The sequence below is a fragment of the Humulus lupulus genome, chromosome 9 (genome assembly GCF_963169125.1).
Source record: "Humulus lupulus chromosome 9, drHumLupu1.1, whole genome shotgun sequence".
Classification (NCBI taxonomy): Eukaryota; Viridiplantae; Streptophyta; class Magnoliopsida; order Rosales; family Cannabaceae; genus Humulus; species Humulus lupulus.
The window spans coordinates 2,142,640-2,154,461 of record NC_084801.1 but is presented as its reverse complement, the minus strand read 5'-3'; the positions used below and the strand labels follow the sequence as shown (position 1 = coordinate 2,154,461).

The 11,822-nt window shown below is 33.8% G+C and overlaps 2 protein-coding genes across 3 annotated transcripts; both read right to left on the bottom strand.

Annotated features, from left to right (window-relative positions):
- Window positions 1–1,624: 1,624 nt before the first annotated feature.
- LOC133801502 (probable LRR receptor-like serine/threonine-protein kinase At1g53430) lies at window positions 1,625–2,378 on the bottom strand. Its single transcript, XM_062239723.1, has 2 exons — window positions 2,190–2,378; window positions 1,625–2,107 (listed from the first exon to the last, which is right to left on the bottom strand). The coding sequence occupies exons 1-2, from the start codon at window positions 2,361–2,363 to the stop codon at window positions 1,763–1,765; spliced, it is 519 nt and encodes a 172-aa protein (XP_062095707.1). The 5' UTR covers window positions 2,364–2,378; the 3' UTR covers window positions 1,625–1,762.
- Window positions 2,379–4,465: 2,087 nt separating this feature from the next.
- LOC133801487 (probable LRR receptor-like serine/threonine-protein kinase At1g07650) lies at window positions 4,466–11,822 on the bottom strand. 2 transcript variants are annotated; one of them, XM_062239707.1, is made up of 24 exons: window positions 11,680–11,822; window positions 11,432–11,597; window positions 11,266–11,337; window positions 9,293–9,361; window positions 9,136–9,207; window positions 8,976–9,047; window positions 8,788–8,859; window positions 8,630–8,698; window positions 8,471–8,542; window positions 8,322–8,393; window positions 8,164–8,235; window positions 8,001–8,069; window positions 7,795–7,860; window positions 7,527–7,592; window positions 7,399–7,437; window positions 7,269–7,303; window positions 6,804–7,186; window positions 6,529–6,727; window positions 6,310–6,447; window positions 6,058–6,176; window positions 5,737–5,947; window positions 5,396–5,621; window positions 5,123–5,273; window positions 4,466–5,040 (listed from the first exon to the last, which is right to left on the bottom strand). In XM_062239707.1, the coding sequence occupies exons 1-24, from the start codon at window positions 11,792–11,794 to the stop codon at window positions 4,696–4,698; spliced, it is 2,970 nt and encodes a 989-aa protein (XP_062095691.1). In that variant the 5' UTR covers window positions 11,795–11,822; the 3' UTR covers window positions 4,466–4,695. The 2 variants fall into 2 exon arrangements, with proteins under 2 accessions (XP_062095691.1, XP_062095690.1); XM_062239706.1 differs by having other exon boundaries at window positions 4,467–5,040; window positions 5,396–5,633.

The following is an 11,822-nucleotide window of genomic DNA, read 5'->3' as shown; positions in this document are numbered from 1 at the left end:
TTGTTAGTGATGCACATTTTTCTTATGGGGACGGGGCCTCGCGGGGACCTGCCGCTAATGAGGCGGGGAATCCCATCTAAATGGGGAACAAGGGGGACAGGGATAATTTTAAATCCCTGAATGTTAAATGGGGCGGGGGCGGGGCGGAGATAGCACTCATCGCTCCAATGATGCCTCGTTTAATTTTTTTTTTATATATTTTATATCTTTCTTTATGTGTTATTGTAGTATAGTAGTAACTTTTTTAATATTTTAAATTTTATTTAAGATAATGTTTAATATTTTAAATAATAAATATTGTGCAATATTTTAAATTACATATAATTTACGATTTTTATTTAAAAATTTTAATTTAAAATTTATTTTTTTAAATAGATGGGATCCCCATGGGGATTCCTCGCCCCAGATGAGGAATAAGTGGGGATGAGGTTGGGGCGGAGATTAAAAATATAAATGGGGACGGGACCTCCCCCGCCAATTCCCCACCCCGTGTGCATCACACTAATTGTATCCCTAAGAGCATCTCCAACCTTGACACTTTATTTGGTGTCACACCAACATCAAATTTGGTGTCAAAAACTATTTTCACTCCAATCACAACACTAAAAACTACACAAAAAAATTATTCTTTATTATTATATTATTTTTTTAAATAAATTGAATATTCTTTTTATTATTATATTAATTTATCAAAATCATCACAATTATTATATCTAATTAATATTTTAAATAAAACTACTCATTAATTACATGACAATAATACTATATAAATAATTAAAACTCGATAAATTAAAAAATCATATTGCATGTAGTAACATAAAGATTACATCACTAGAGAAAAAATATTACATTCATGGAAAATAAAATATTGACTATGTTTAAGTTTGTAACGTTTTTATTGTGTAATATTGACTATGATTTAAGTTTATAATGTTTTATTGTATAATTTTGAGTATGTTTCGTATGCATTACTATGATTAATATTAAAAAAAATTGTAATGTGATTGTGAATGTTGAGAATGTGTACTATTGATTATAATGAGAATGTGATGTTTAATGTGTTCAATTTTACTTTTTTTAATGTGTCTTTAAATTTGTAATGTTTGTATTGTGTAATATTAAAAAAAATACAAATATTTAATAATGTTTTATTTAAATTATAATTAAAAAAAATAATTTGTGGTATATACAACTTAATCTCCACATAATAAACTAAATTCTAAATTATATATAATAATATAAATATATATAATAATAATTATATATAATAAAATAATGAAAGAAAAAAAGGAGAATACCGTGTGCTACAGTACACGTCATATATGCTGTATACTGTAGCAAACACAACAAATTAGATATAGATATACTGCTACGTTGGAGTGTCTCCTACACCATATATACTTTTTTGTGATTCATTGGAGATGCTCTAACAAAAATTGTATTCCCCTAATTTTACAATAGACTCTAGCTAGTCTCTCATGAAGATCAAAAAGTAAATGTTAAATCATCCATGCATCAAAGTCTAGACTCATCATAAATGAATTTCCTTTCATCAGTAAGGTTGTACATAATTTGTTTCTAACCACTTTTTTATAGTAACGACAAATGGAAATGAATAATAAAATCATACAAGGATAGCTTTCTTATTTTCTTGTTTACTAATATATAAATTCTAGTTTACACTCTAATAACTCACGTACGTACCTAAATATATAGTCCACATAGCTACATGCACGTAAAACAATTAATAAAGATAAAGAGATCATGTGGAGGCAGAATCAATCCATGATGATGAGTTAGACGACTGGGCAAGAAGGCTATGAGATTCACTAGAGGCTTGTTGTGAAATCTGATCAAGCTTGTCTCGCAAACCGGTGAACCTGAATGGATCATCAAGAATACTTGAATCCATGACTAGTTCAGGGATGGTAGTTCGGCCTTCAAGCATGGTCACTACAGTTGACATGGTGGGGCGAAGTGAAGGTGATGGATTTGTGCACAATAGAGCTACCTTGATCATTTTTTTTGCCTCTACTTTTTTGAATTTGGACCCCAACTTTGGATCCACCAGCTCCATTATATCTCCCTTTTGTTGTAGAAAAAGGGCCTGCATATGAAGAATTTAAACCATTACCAACATGAAATAATTAGTTATGAGCTGAAGAACATGTTATGAAATTGTGTGTTACCCAATCTAGAAGGCAAACAAAGTTTTCATCTGGACGATATTTCATGTTGTTTTTGCCAGCCACAATTTCCATAGCCATAACTCCAAAACTATATACATCTGCTTTATCTGTTAAGTAACCCCATAATGCGTACTCTGGGGCCATATATCCTCTGCAATAACAACAATCAATCATTAATTTAGATAAATTTACATGTTAGGAAAATATGATTAGTATCATTTCCATGATATATAGTCTAAATGTTACAATTTAAAGAGCTAAAAGAAAGATAAAGCTCACATAGTTCCAGCAACTCTTGGATTATTGATTCCGGATGCTCAAATCATATGACTGGAGATAAGGAGATGCTACGAGATGTGTCAGAATACAAAGGAGAACGTGTAGTGGTAACTGAAAATAATTCAAGGATGCCAATCACTCACATCGGTAAGGCAGATGTAATACCTCACTTTAGTTCTAATCAAGTTCAATTACAAAATGTTTATCATGTGCCTGGAATGAAGAAAAATATACTATTAGTAGCACAATTGGCATCTTCAGGAAATTATGTTGTATTTGGTCCTAATGATATCAAGACTTATCGAAATCTTAAGAATTTTGTGAAACCATTGATAGAAGGGCGACGATTAGAATCTATCTATGTTATGACAGCTGAGACTGCTTACGTAGATAAGGTTAAAAAAAATGAAATATCAGACTTATGGCACACCAGACTAGGACATGTTGGCTACCACAAATTAAAGACGATGATGGAGAAAATGGTGCTCAGAGGTCTTCCACAACTCAATGTCAAAAGTGACACTGTTTGTGCCAGATGTCAATATGGGAAGGCGCACCAGTTGCCATACAAGGAGTCAAATTTCAAATCTGCAGCTCCCTTGGAGCTAGTTCACTCTGATGTATGTGGACGAGTCAAGCAATCTTCAATTTATGGAATGCGTTACATGGTGACGTTCATTGATGACTTCTCCACGGATGTATAGGTTTACTTCATGAAAGAAAAATCTCAGACTCTAGAAAAGTATAAGGAATTTAAAGAACAAGTAGAAGGAGAAGTAGGAAAAAAAATTCGATGCCTGCGCACTGATAATGGGGGAGAATATGCATCTGATGAGTTCTCTCAATACTTACAAAAGTATAAGATACGTCATCAGTTGTCGTGTCCGCATACACCACAACAAAATGGTGTAGTAGAAAGAAAGAATCGACACATTGTTGAGACTTGTCGAAGTATGTTACATGCAAAGAATGTGTCAGGCAGATTTTGGGCTGAAGAAATGAGAACAGCAGCCCATATCATTAACAGGCTTCCTCAACCCAAGCTTGGCTTTGTATCACCCTTTGAGAAACTATGGAAAATAAAACCCACATTTAGTCATTTTTCGTGTCTTTGGCTGTGTATGCTATGTTTTCATGCCAGATCACTTGCGTAGCAAATTTGATAAAAAGACTATCAGGTGCATTTTTGTGGGATATGATAGTCAAAGAAAATGGTGGAGATGTTGCGATCCTACTAGTGGTCGATGCTATGTATCAAGGAATGTTGTGTTTGATGAAGCATCTTCATGGTGGTCTCCTCAAATGGTCATGCTACCTGATTCAGAAGAAATTGAAGACAAACTTCTTTTGAAAGAAGAAGAAGAGCAAGCAGGAGGAGCAAGCCCTGATGACAAAGAACAGTTAGAGGAGTTAGGTTCCAGTGAGGAGTCAGGGCACAAGGCAATTCAGAATCCTTGGAAAACATGAGAACATCAAAGCACACCAAATGAAGATGAATCACAACAAGATGGGAGTTCACAAAACAATCTAAGGAGGTCAACGCGACAACCAAAGCCAAATCTTAAGTACGCAAATGCAACATTGGCAAAGGAGTAAGAAAAAGAACTATTATCATATGACGAAATAAAAAAAAAAAGAATTGTCAACAAGAAAAAGCTTGAAGAGATTCGGTAATGAGGGGGAGTGTTAGAAGTCATTACCGTATCTGAAATGCTCTAGAATTCTAGAATGTACTAGGAAGAACATAGAACATTGTAGAAAGTTTTGGAAGAAACTTAAAAGTCATTAGTAACTCTAGAATGCTCTAAGAAATTCTAGAATGTTCTAGAAAGTATTAGGAGAAACCTAGAACATTATAAAAAGTTCTAGAAGAGTTTTAGAACTAATTAGACAATGTATAGATAATTCTAGAATTATTTAGAAAATAGTAGAGAATAGTTAATTACTTAGAAAGTTAGAAAACTCTAGAAAGTTTTAGATGACTCTTTGGATGCATATAAATACAAGTGTAATGTATAGCCTAAAAAGTAAGTGAGAAAATAGTCCAATTGTTCAAAGTGCTCTTCAATAATAAAAGTGTTGTAATTTTTTCTACTCCACAGAGCTTTCTTATTTTCTTGTTTGCAAATATATAAATTCTAGTTTACACTCTAATAACTCACGTACGTACCTAAATATATAGCCACATAGCTACATGCACGTAAAACAATTAATAAAGATAAAGAGATCATGTGGAGGCAGAATCAATCCGTGATGATGAGTTAGACGACTGGGCAAGAAGACTATGAGATTCACTAGAGGCTTGTTGTGAAATCTGATCAAACTTGTCTCGCAAACCGGTGAACCTGAATGGATCATCAAGAATACTTGAATCCATGACTAGTTCAGGGATGGTAGTTCGGCCTTCAAGCATGGTCACTGCAGTAGACATGGTGGGGCGAAGTGAAGGTGATGGATTTGTGCACAATAGAGCTACCTTGATCATTCTTTTTGCCTCTTCTTTTTTGAATTTTGACCCCAACTTTGGATCCACCAGCTCCATTATATCTCCCTTTTGTTGTAGAAAAAAGGCCTGCATATGAAGAAGATAAACCATTACCAATATGAAATAATTAGTTATGAGCTGAAGAACATGTTATGAAGTTATGTGTTACCCAATCTAGAAGGCAAACAAAGTTTTCATCTGGACGATATCTCATGTTGCTTTTCCCAGCCACAATTTCCATAGCCAGAACTCCAAAACTATATACATATGCTTTATCAGTTAAGTAACCCCATAATGCATACTCTGGGGCCATATATCCTCTGCAACAACCACAACCACAATCATTAATTTAGATAAATTTACATGTTATATGGTTTCACTAACTATTAATAGGAACAAATGATGTTACATTTGAAAGAGCTAAAAGAAAGATAAAGCTCACATAGTTCCAGCAACTCTTGTGCTAATGTGGGTGTTTTCCTCTTCATTTAGTTTGGCCAGACCAAAATCTGATATTTTTGGGGTAAGGTCCCTATCTAGTAGTATATTTGTGGCTTTGATGTCTCTATGTACAATTCTCAATGCTGATTCCTCATGTAGGAAAGCTATACCTCTTGCAATGCCTATACATATTCTTTGCCTTGTGTTCCACTCTAATTTCAGTTGACCTTCACCAGAACCTTTTAAGTATTTAAAAATATGCCAGATAATCAATGAATTCATCAAAGTAGCAAAATATTTAGCCTTAATTAGTAAGGCAACTAATATAGACTTTAAACTTACCAAATAAAGAGTGTGCAAGGCTATTGTTTTCCATGTATTCATACACTAACAATAGTTGTTTTCCTTCAATACAACATCCATGCAATTTGACAAGATTTGGGTGTTGTAAAGCAGAAATCATGCCTATTTCGTTTATAAATTCTCGATTGCCCTGGTTTGATTTGGAAGAAAGTTGCTTAACTGCAATAATAGAGCCATCTAATAGCACACCCTGCAATAAATATATGGCATGCATTCAGTTGAGTATTTCATTCTCTGCCATCAGCTTTATTATTATATGTAAAAATAGAAAACAAGCCAATGCTAGTTTTATTATACAACCTTGAAGACTGATCCGAATCCTCCTTCTCCAATTTTGTTTGCAGCATCAAAGTTGTTAGTGGCAGCTTTGATTTGTTTATAGGTAAAGAAACCAGTTTGCAGGTCTAATCCTCTCAGAACTGTAATACAACATTCAATGAAAATTTTTACTTGTGCTCTTGGTGAATATGTCAACTCCATACTTTTTAAATCCTATATATATATATATATATATGTGTGTGTAATTTGTTTTCTAAAGGTATATTCGTTTACCTTCATCCATTGATTCATTGCTTTCAATATAACATTTCCACCAAAGAAGGCCTAAAGCTATCAAAAGAAGGCTGATAGTTAAAACTGCTCCAATGATGAAGAACTTTGTTGCTTTTTTATTTTCTGGAGGTTTGAAATCTACAAAAGAAAACACCAATTTCACTTTCACCATAAACATGCTATCTTCTTCTCAATATATAATACATACAAGTTACTTACCGGACTCTATTGAGATAGCTGATATAAGAGAACCATATTTTCCTCGTTTTGGAATATTCCTTGTTCCTTTCCCTGTCCATTGGAGGCGAACCTCTAGTGTCTTCTGACTCACAACAACTGCCTTAACTACTCTGATAAATGCCTTGTCAACTCCTTCAGCTTCCTTTTCAATGTTGAAATCTTTCAACTTCAATTTTCCCTATAATGACTCAATCAAACACAAGTTCACATACTGCTATAATAAGATAAAAACAGCAAAAATCAAGAATATATACCTGAACATAAACATCAAATATTCGTCTTCCAAGGCTGTAATAAGATCTGTTGTCTCTTAATACCGTCTCTGCGAAATGAAGTTTCACAGTGTAATTTCCATTTCCTAAGCACCGGCCATAATAAGTTAGCGAAAGAGGCGAGATGCGTGCGGTTGTGTAAAGCTTAGAATTGTTCATTTTCAAAACAGATACATTGTTTGCTATGTAGTCTGTTACTTTAGTATTATTAGAATCCCAGAAATCACCAGTGTTGCTAAATCCCCATGTGGCAGTTGAGTTTTGGAAAAATTTTGCAACACCAACTGGTGCCTCATCTCCTTCATACACTATGTCTCCAATGGTAGTTTGTTTTCCACCACAATTTATATGCAATGAGTAATAATCTACAAATCAAAGATCAAACAAAAAATCTTGATTAAAACTATAGAGAAGAAATGGTTATAGTTTCGAATGAGACTTATTTACCTTTCGAACATGGAGCCAGACACTTGTTGAGGTTTCTGTATCAGTCATATTGAAAACAAGCATTAGTAATGTAAAAACATCATGAAATAAGATAATGTTCTTTTTGTTGCAATAGTTTTCTAAAGCTTACGAGTTGTTATTCTGTCCAGATGAGCTTCGAAAGTGATTGCTGATGAAAAACACAAGTATATTCAGTTTGACATGATTGTTATACAATGAATATAGAAATAAAAAAGAAAGAGAAAGAGGAATTCTTACAAAGTATCTCGACAAGTAGGTGGTTCAGATTCCTCAGAAAAGTTATTGTAAGAAATATCTATATTGCTGCAGTAAGATATATCATCGTATCGATGAAATCAGGATCTAATCTAAAGGGGTCCACAATATGTGTCAAATATTGCTGAGTATCTGTAAATTCTGTAAGCAACAATCTTAGCATGTTTTCACATAGTTATGCTAGTAACGATTATGATTTCAAAGTCAAAAATAAGAAACTTTATTATAAAACAAAACATTGGTAACTTACAAGCGATCACTTTTTTCATTCATCCACTTTGGAATTGATCCATTGAATAAGTTACCTGTTAAATATCTATTCATTGTGAAACATAATAGCATAACAGAAGTGGGTTAGCTAGCATTCTATGAAGAAAACGGTAATAAGAAAAAAAAAGAACTTTTTGAGAGCTTGTAAGGTCCTTCCTTGATGCATTCTTCCTTTGCATTACTTACATTTTGGACAAACGATCTAAATTTTCAAAATTCGGAAGTGGCCCTTCTAGTTTATTGAAGCTAAGATCCCTGCAAAATAAAGATCTTAGATGTTCATTACCTCATGGCAACAACAAAATGTTGCACAGAAGTAGAAAAATTGACAAGTGAATCAAAGAATTACAGGGTAGCTAGATTTTTCAAATCTTGAATATTATCAGGAATGTGTCCTTTTAAATTACAGCTCCTCATTATCCTGCATTTTCAAACATGGTTCTATAAGTTAAAATTTTCAAATACAGGGTTGATCTCAGTCACAAAATAGGTTTATATATAGCTTACAGTTTTTCTAAGTTTGACATTTTTGTCAAGTTGGGAAAATATGAGCTCTCCCCATTTAAGTCAGTAATCCTTCTGTAAAGAAAGTCGCATCACAAATGAAGTTAGTAGACATATCAAGATTTTAAGTAGACACAAAAAAGACAACTTACAATTCTGTTAAGTTATTCAACTTAGAAAGACTAGAAGGAATTGGCCCGTTGAAACCACTTGCTTCGATATGTCTGTCAAGAGTAGCATCATGTACAATCAATATAATAAACTGCTCATAAACTTTAAAAACCAAAGATATCAACGACCGTTATTCTTACATTTTCTGAAGTTTTTTCCAATTGCCAAACTCAGGCATCCTTCCTGTGAAGTAGTTACTACTGATCTTACTGCGTACAATGAGAAAACATTTGTCAAGATTACTGTGACATAGTTAATTAGAACAATTAAGTTATGAAGTTCTACTTATAGCACTTACAGTACATTTAAGTTGGTGAGATTAGTGAGAGCCAGAGGGAACTCTCCAGTGAGATTGTTGGCATTAAGATTCCTTCAGCCACACCATTTCAATTAAGACTAAATTAATTAATGTCATTTTTACTTTATTATTGGCTAATCAAATGGTTCTTAATTTTGAAACAAAAAAAATATAGGAATAATACTCACAAGCAATCCAAGTTCACCAATTTCCCAAGCTCAGAGGGAATAGTTCCAGAAAACAAGTTGCCCTCCATGGACCTGAACTTAAGAGTTTGTTATTATAAAATATAAAACAAATGAAAGGAGTTTAAAATAGAGAAATTAAGGGTTAAGAGAAAGAGCATACAAATTTGTGAGAGTGGTTATGTTTCCTAAGTAGGCAGGGATTGGCCCTGATAAATTGTTGGCATTAATGGCCCTGCAGCATAACATTCATTCATGCCATCCATTACTAAGCCTTTACAACTTAATACTGAATGTTATGTCTAATTATGGAAACTTACAGGATTTCTAACTTTGTCAAAGTCCATTCTCTTGGTATCGGACCAGTGAGGATGTTCCTTTCTAAATTACTACAATGGAGAAGAAAGGTATGAATATATTTCTATAGGGAAATTTCACATTCTATGCTAGGCATAATAAAGATTTTAAAATAATGCCACTCTTTGACACTCTACCCAAAATACCCTTGTCATTTTCCCCTCACTTCTCTCTTCTCCCTTCTCTCCGTTCATTCTCTCTCACCTCACGACACCACCACCCACGACAGTGACGCCACCACCAACACCAAAAAAACCTTCATAACTTTCGGTCACCTTGTAGAGATAAACATAATATACCCAAAGAAACATACATTTTGATGATTCTTTGAGTAGAAATTTATGGGTAATTAATTGTTTCTCAAATATAATGATGTTTCTTTTACTTAAGATACTAAATACCGCATTTCGAATAGATCTGGGCATGATTTTTGGATTTTTTTGTGATTTTTTTTAGATCTGAAAACTCTTAAATCTACATAAGATCGACCTTGCTCAATGGTGCTCGATGCCAACTCGATGGGGCCTTCAAAATCATGATTTTTCATAAAAAAAAATGATTTTGCTCGATGGTGTTCAATGCAATTCTTGCAATAGACATAATTTTTCACTCGAGTGTCCGTTTGGGGTGATTTTTTTTATTTGGGTATTTTTTCAAGATCTACATGTTTGTCATGCTAATATGCACATTTGTGAAGTGTAACACTTGAAAAAAAAAATACATAAATGCAAACATACCTCATGTTTAAGATATGTTTTGGTATGTTTTCAAGTTTTAAACTTCCCAAATGTGCATATGAGTATGTAAAACGTGTAGATCTTGGAAATATACAAAAAAAAAATCACCCAAAATGGACACCCGAGTAAAAAATTACGTTTCTTGCAAGAATCTTATCAAGCCACCATCGAACCACCATCGAGCAAGGTCGTTTTTTCATGAACAATCTTGATTTTGAAGGCCCCATCGAGCACTATCGAGCAACTATTCGCTGGGGCCTTCAAAATCAAGATTTTAATGAAAAAACGATTTTGCTCGATAGTGGTTCGATTGTGGCTCGATGGTGCTCGATGCAATTCTTGCAAGAGACATAATTTTTCACTTGGGTGTCCGTTTGAGGTGATTTTTTTTATTTTGGGTATTTTTTCATGATCTACACGTTTGACATGCTCATATGTACATTTTGGAAGTTTAAAACTTGAAAACATACCAAAAGATGTCTTAAACATGAGATATGTTTGCACTTTTGTATTTTTACAAGTGTTACACTTCACAAATGTGTATATGATCATGCAAAACATGCAGATCTTGAAAAAATACAAAAAAAAAAATCACCTAAACGGACACCCGAGTGAAAAATTATGTCTCTTGCAAGAATTGCACTGAGCACCATCGAGCCACCATAGAGCAAAATTGTTTTTTCATGAAAAATCATGATTTTGAAGGTCCCATCAAGCTGGCATCGAGCAAGGTCGATTTTCTGCAGATTTCAAAGTTTCATATATGAAAAAAATCGTAAAAAAAAACCCAAAAATTATGTCTAGATTTGTTCGAAATACAGTATTTATTGTGGTGGAGGTGTTGGTGGTGTTGTGAGGTGAGAGAAGATGTTGAATGTGGAAAGTGGTGCATGGTAAGAAGCATAAAGTTCCATCTCAAAACCAATTGGTGATGAGTGGAGTAACTCACGCTCTTATAAATGGTATGATGATCCCACATACTTTCCATGTGGGATTCTATTCTCTAACAGAAGAAAGAAATGAGAAGTGAAAAGTGAGGGGGAAATGGTAAGATAATTTTGGGTAAAATGTCAAAAGTAGCATTATTTTGAAATCTTTATTAGCCTTTATCAAGCATACAAAGTGAAACTTTCCTTTGTATATATGTATACTTACAATAATAACTGGAATGAAAAATCAAAAGCTTTGTTTTTACATACACTGACTTAAGGTGAGGTAGCTTCCCTAGTGACGATGGAAGCTTACCATCAAGATCCTGGCCTGAGAAATTACTGCATATATATATATATATATAACAGATGTCATAATGATACACGTATGTATATGTAAAACCATGAACAAGGAAAGGAGGAGGTAGGAGTTTACAATCTTTGGACATGGCATGTCTTAGCAGAGATGGAGCAATTGCATATGACTTCATTGACGTACTGTTCTGTGCGTGGTTTCTCAACAGTTGTTTCGTTACTACAAGGGTCATCGAAGTTCCAGTCTGTCTTGTTCATTTGTGCAGCTATTTCTCTAATGACTTCCACTGCATAATAATAATAAACCAAATCAGAAATTACTACCCAAAAGAAGAACATGAACAAGAAAAGTGAGAGCAGCTTTTTCACCTTCAGCCGGTGGAAGAGTAAAGCCAGCTTGGGCTTTGCATAGGAATAGTGGCAAGAAGAAAAAGAGCATAAGCAGTGACAGTGCAGCAATACTACATTGTGATTGTGAAGCCATATTGTTGTTGATCAGCGTATGTAGTGAT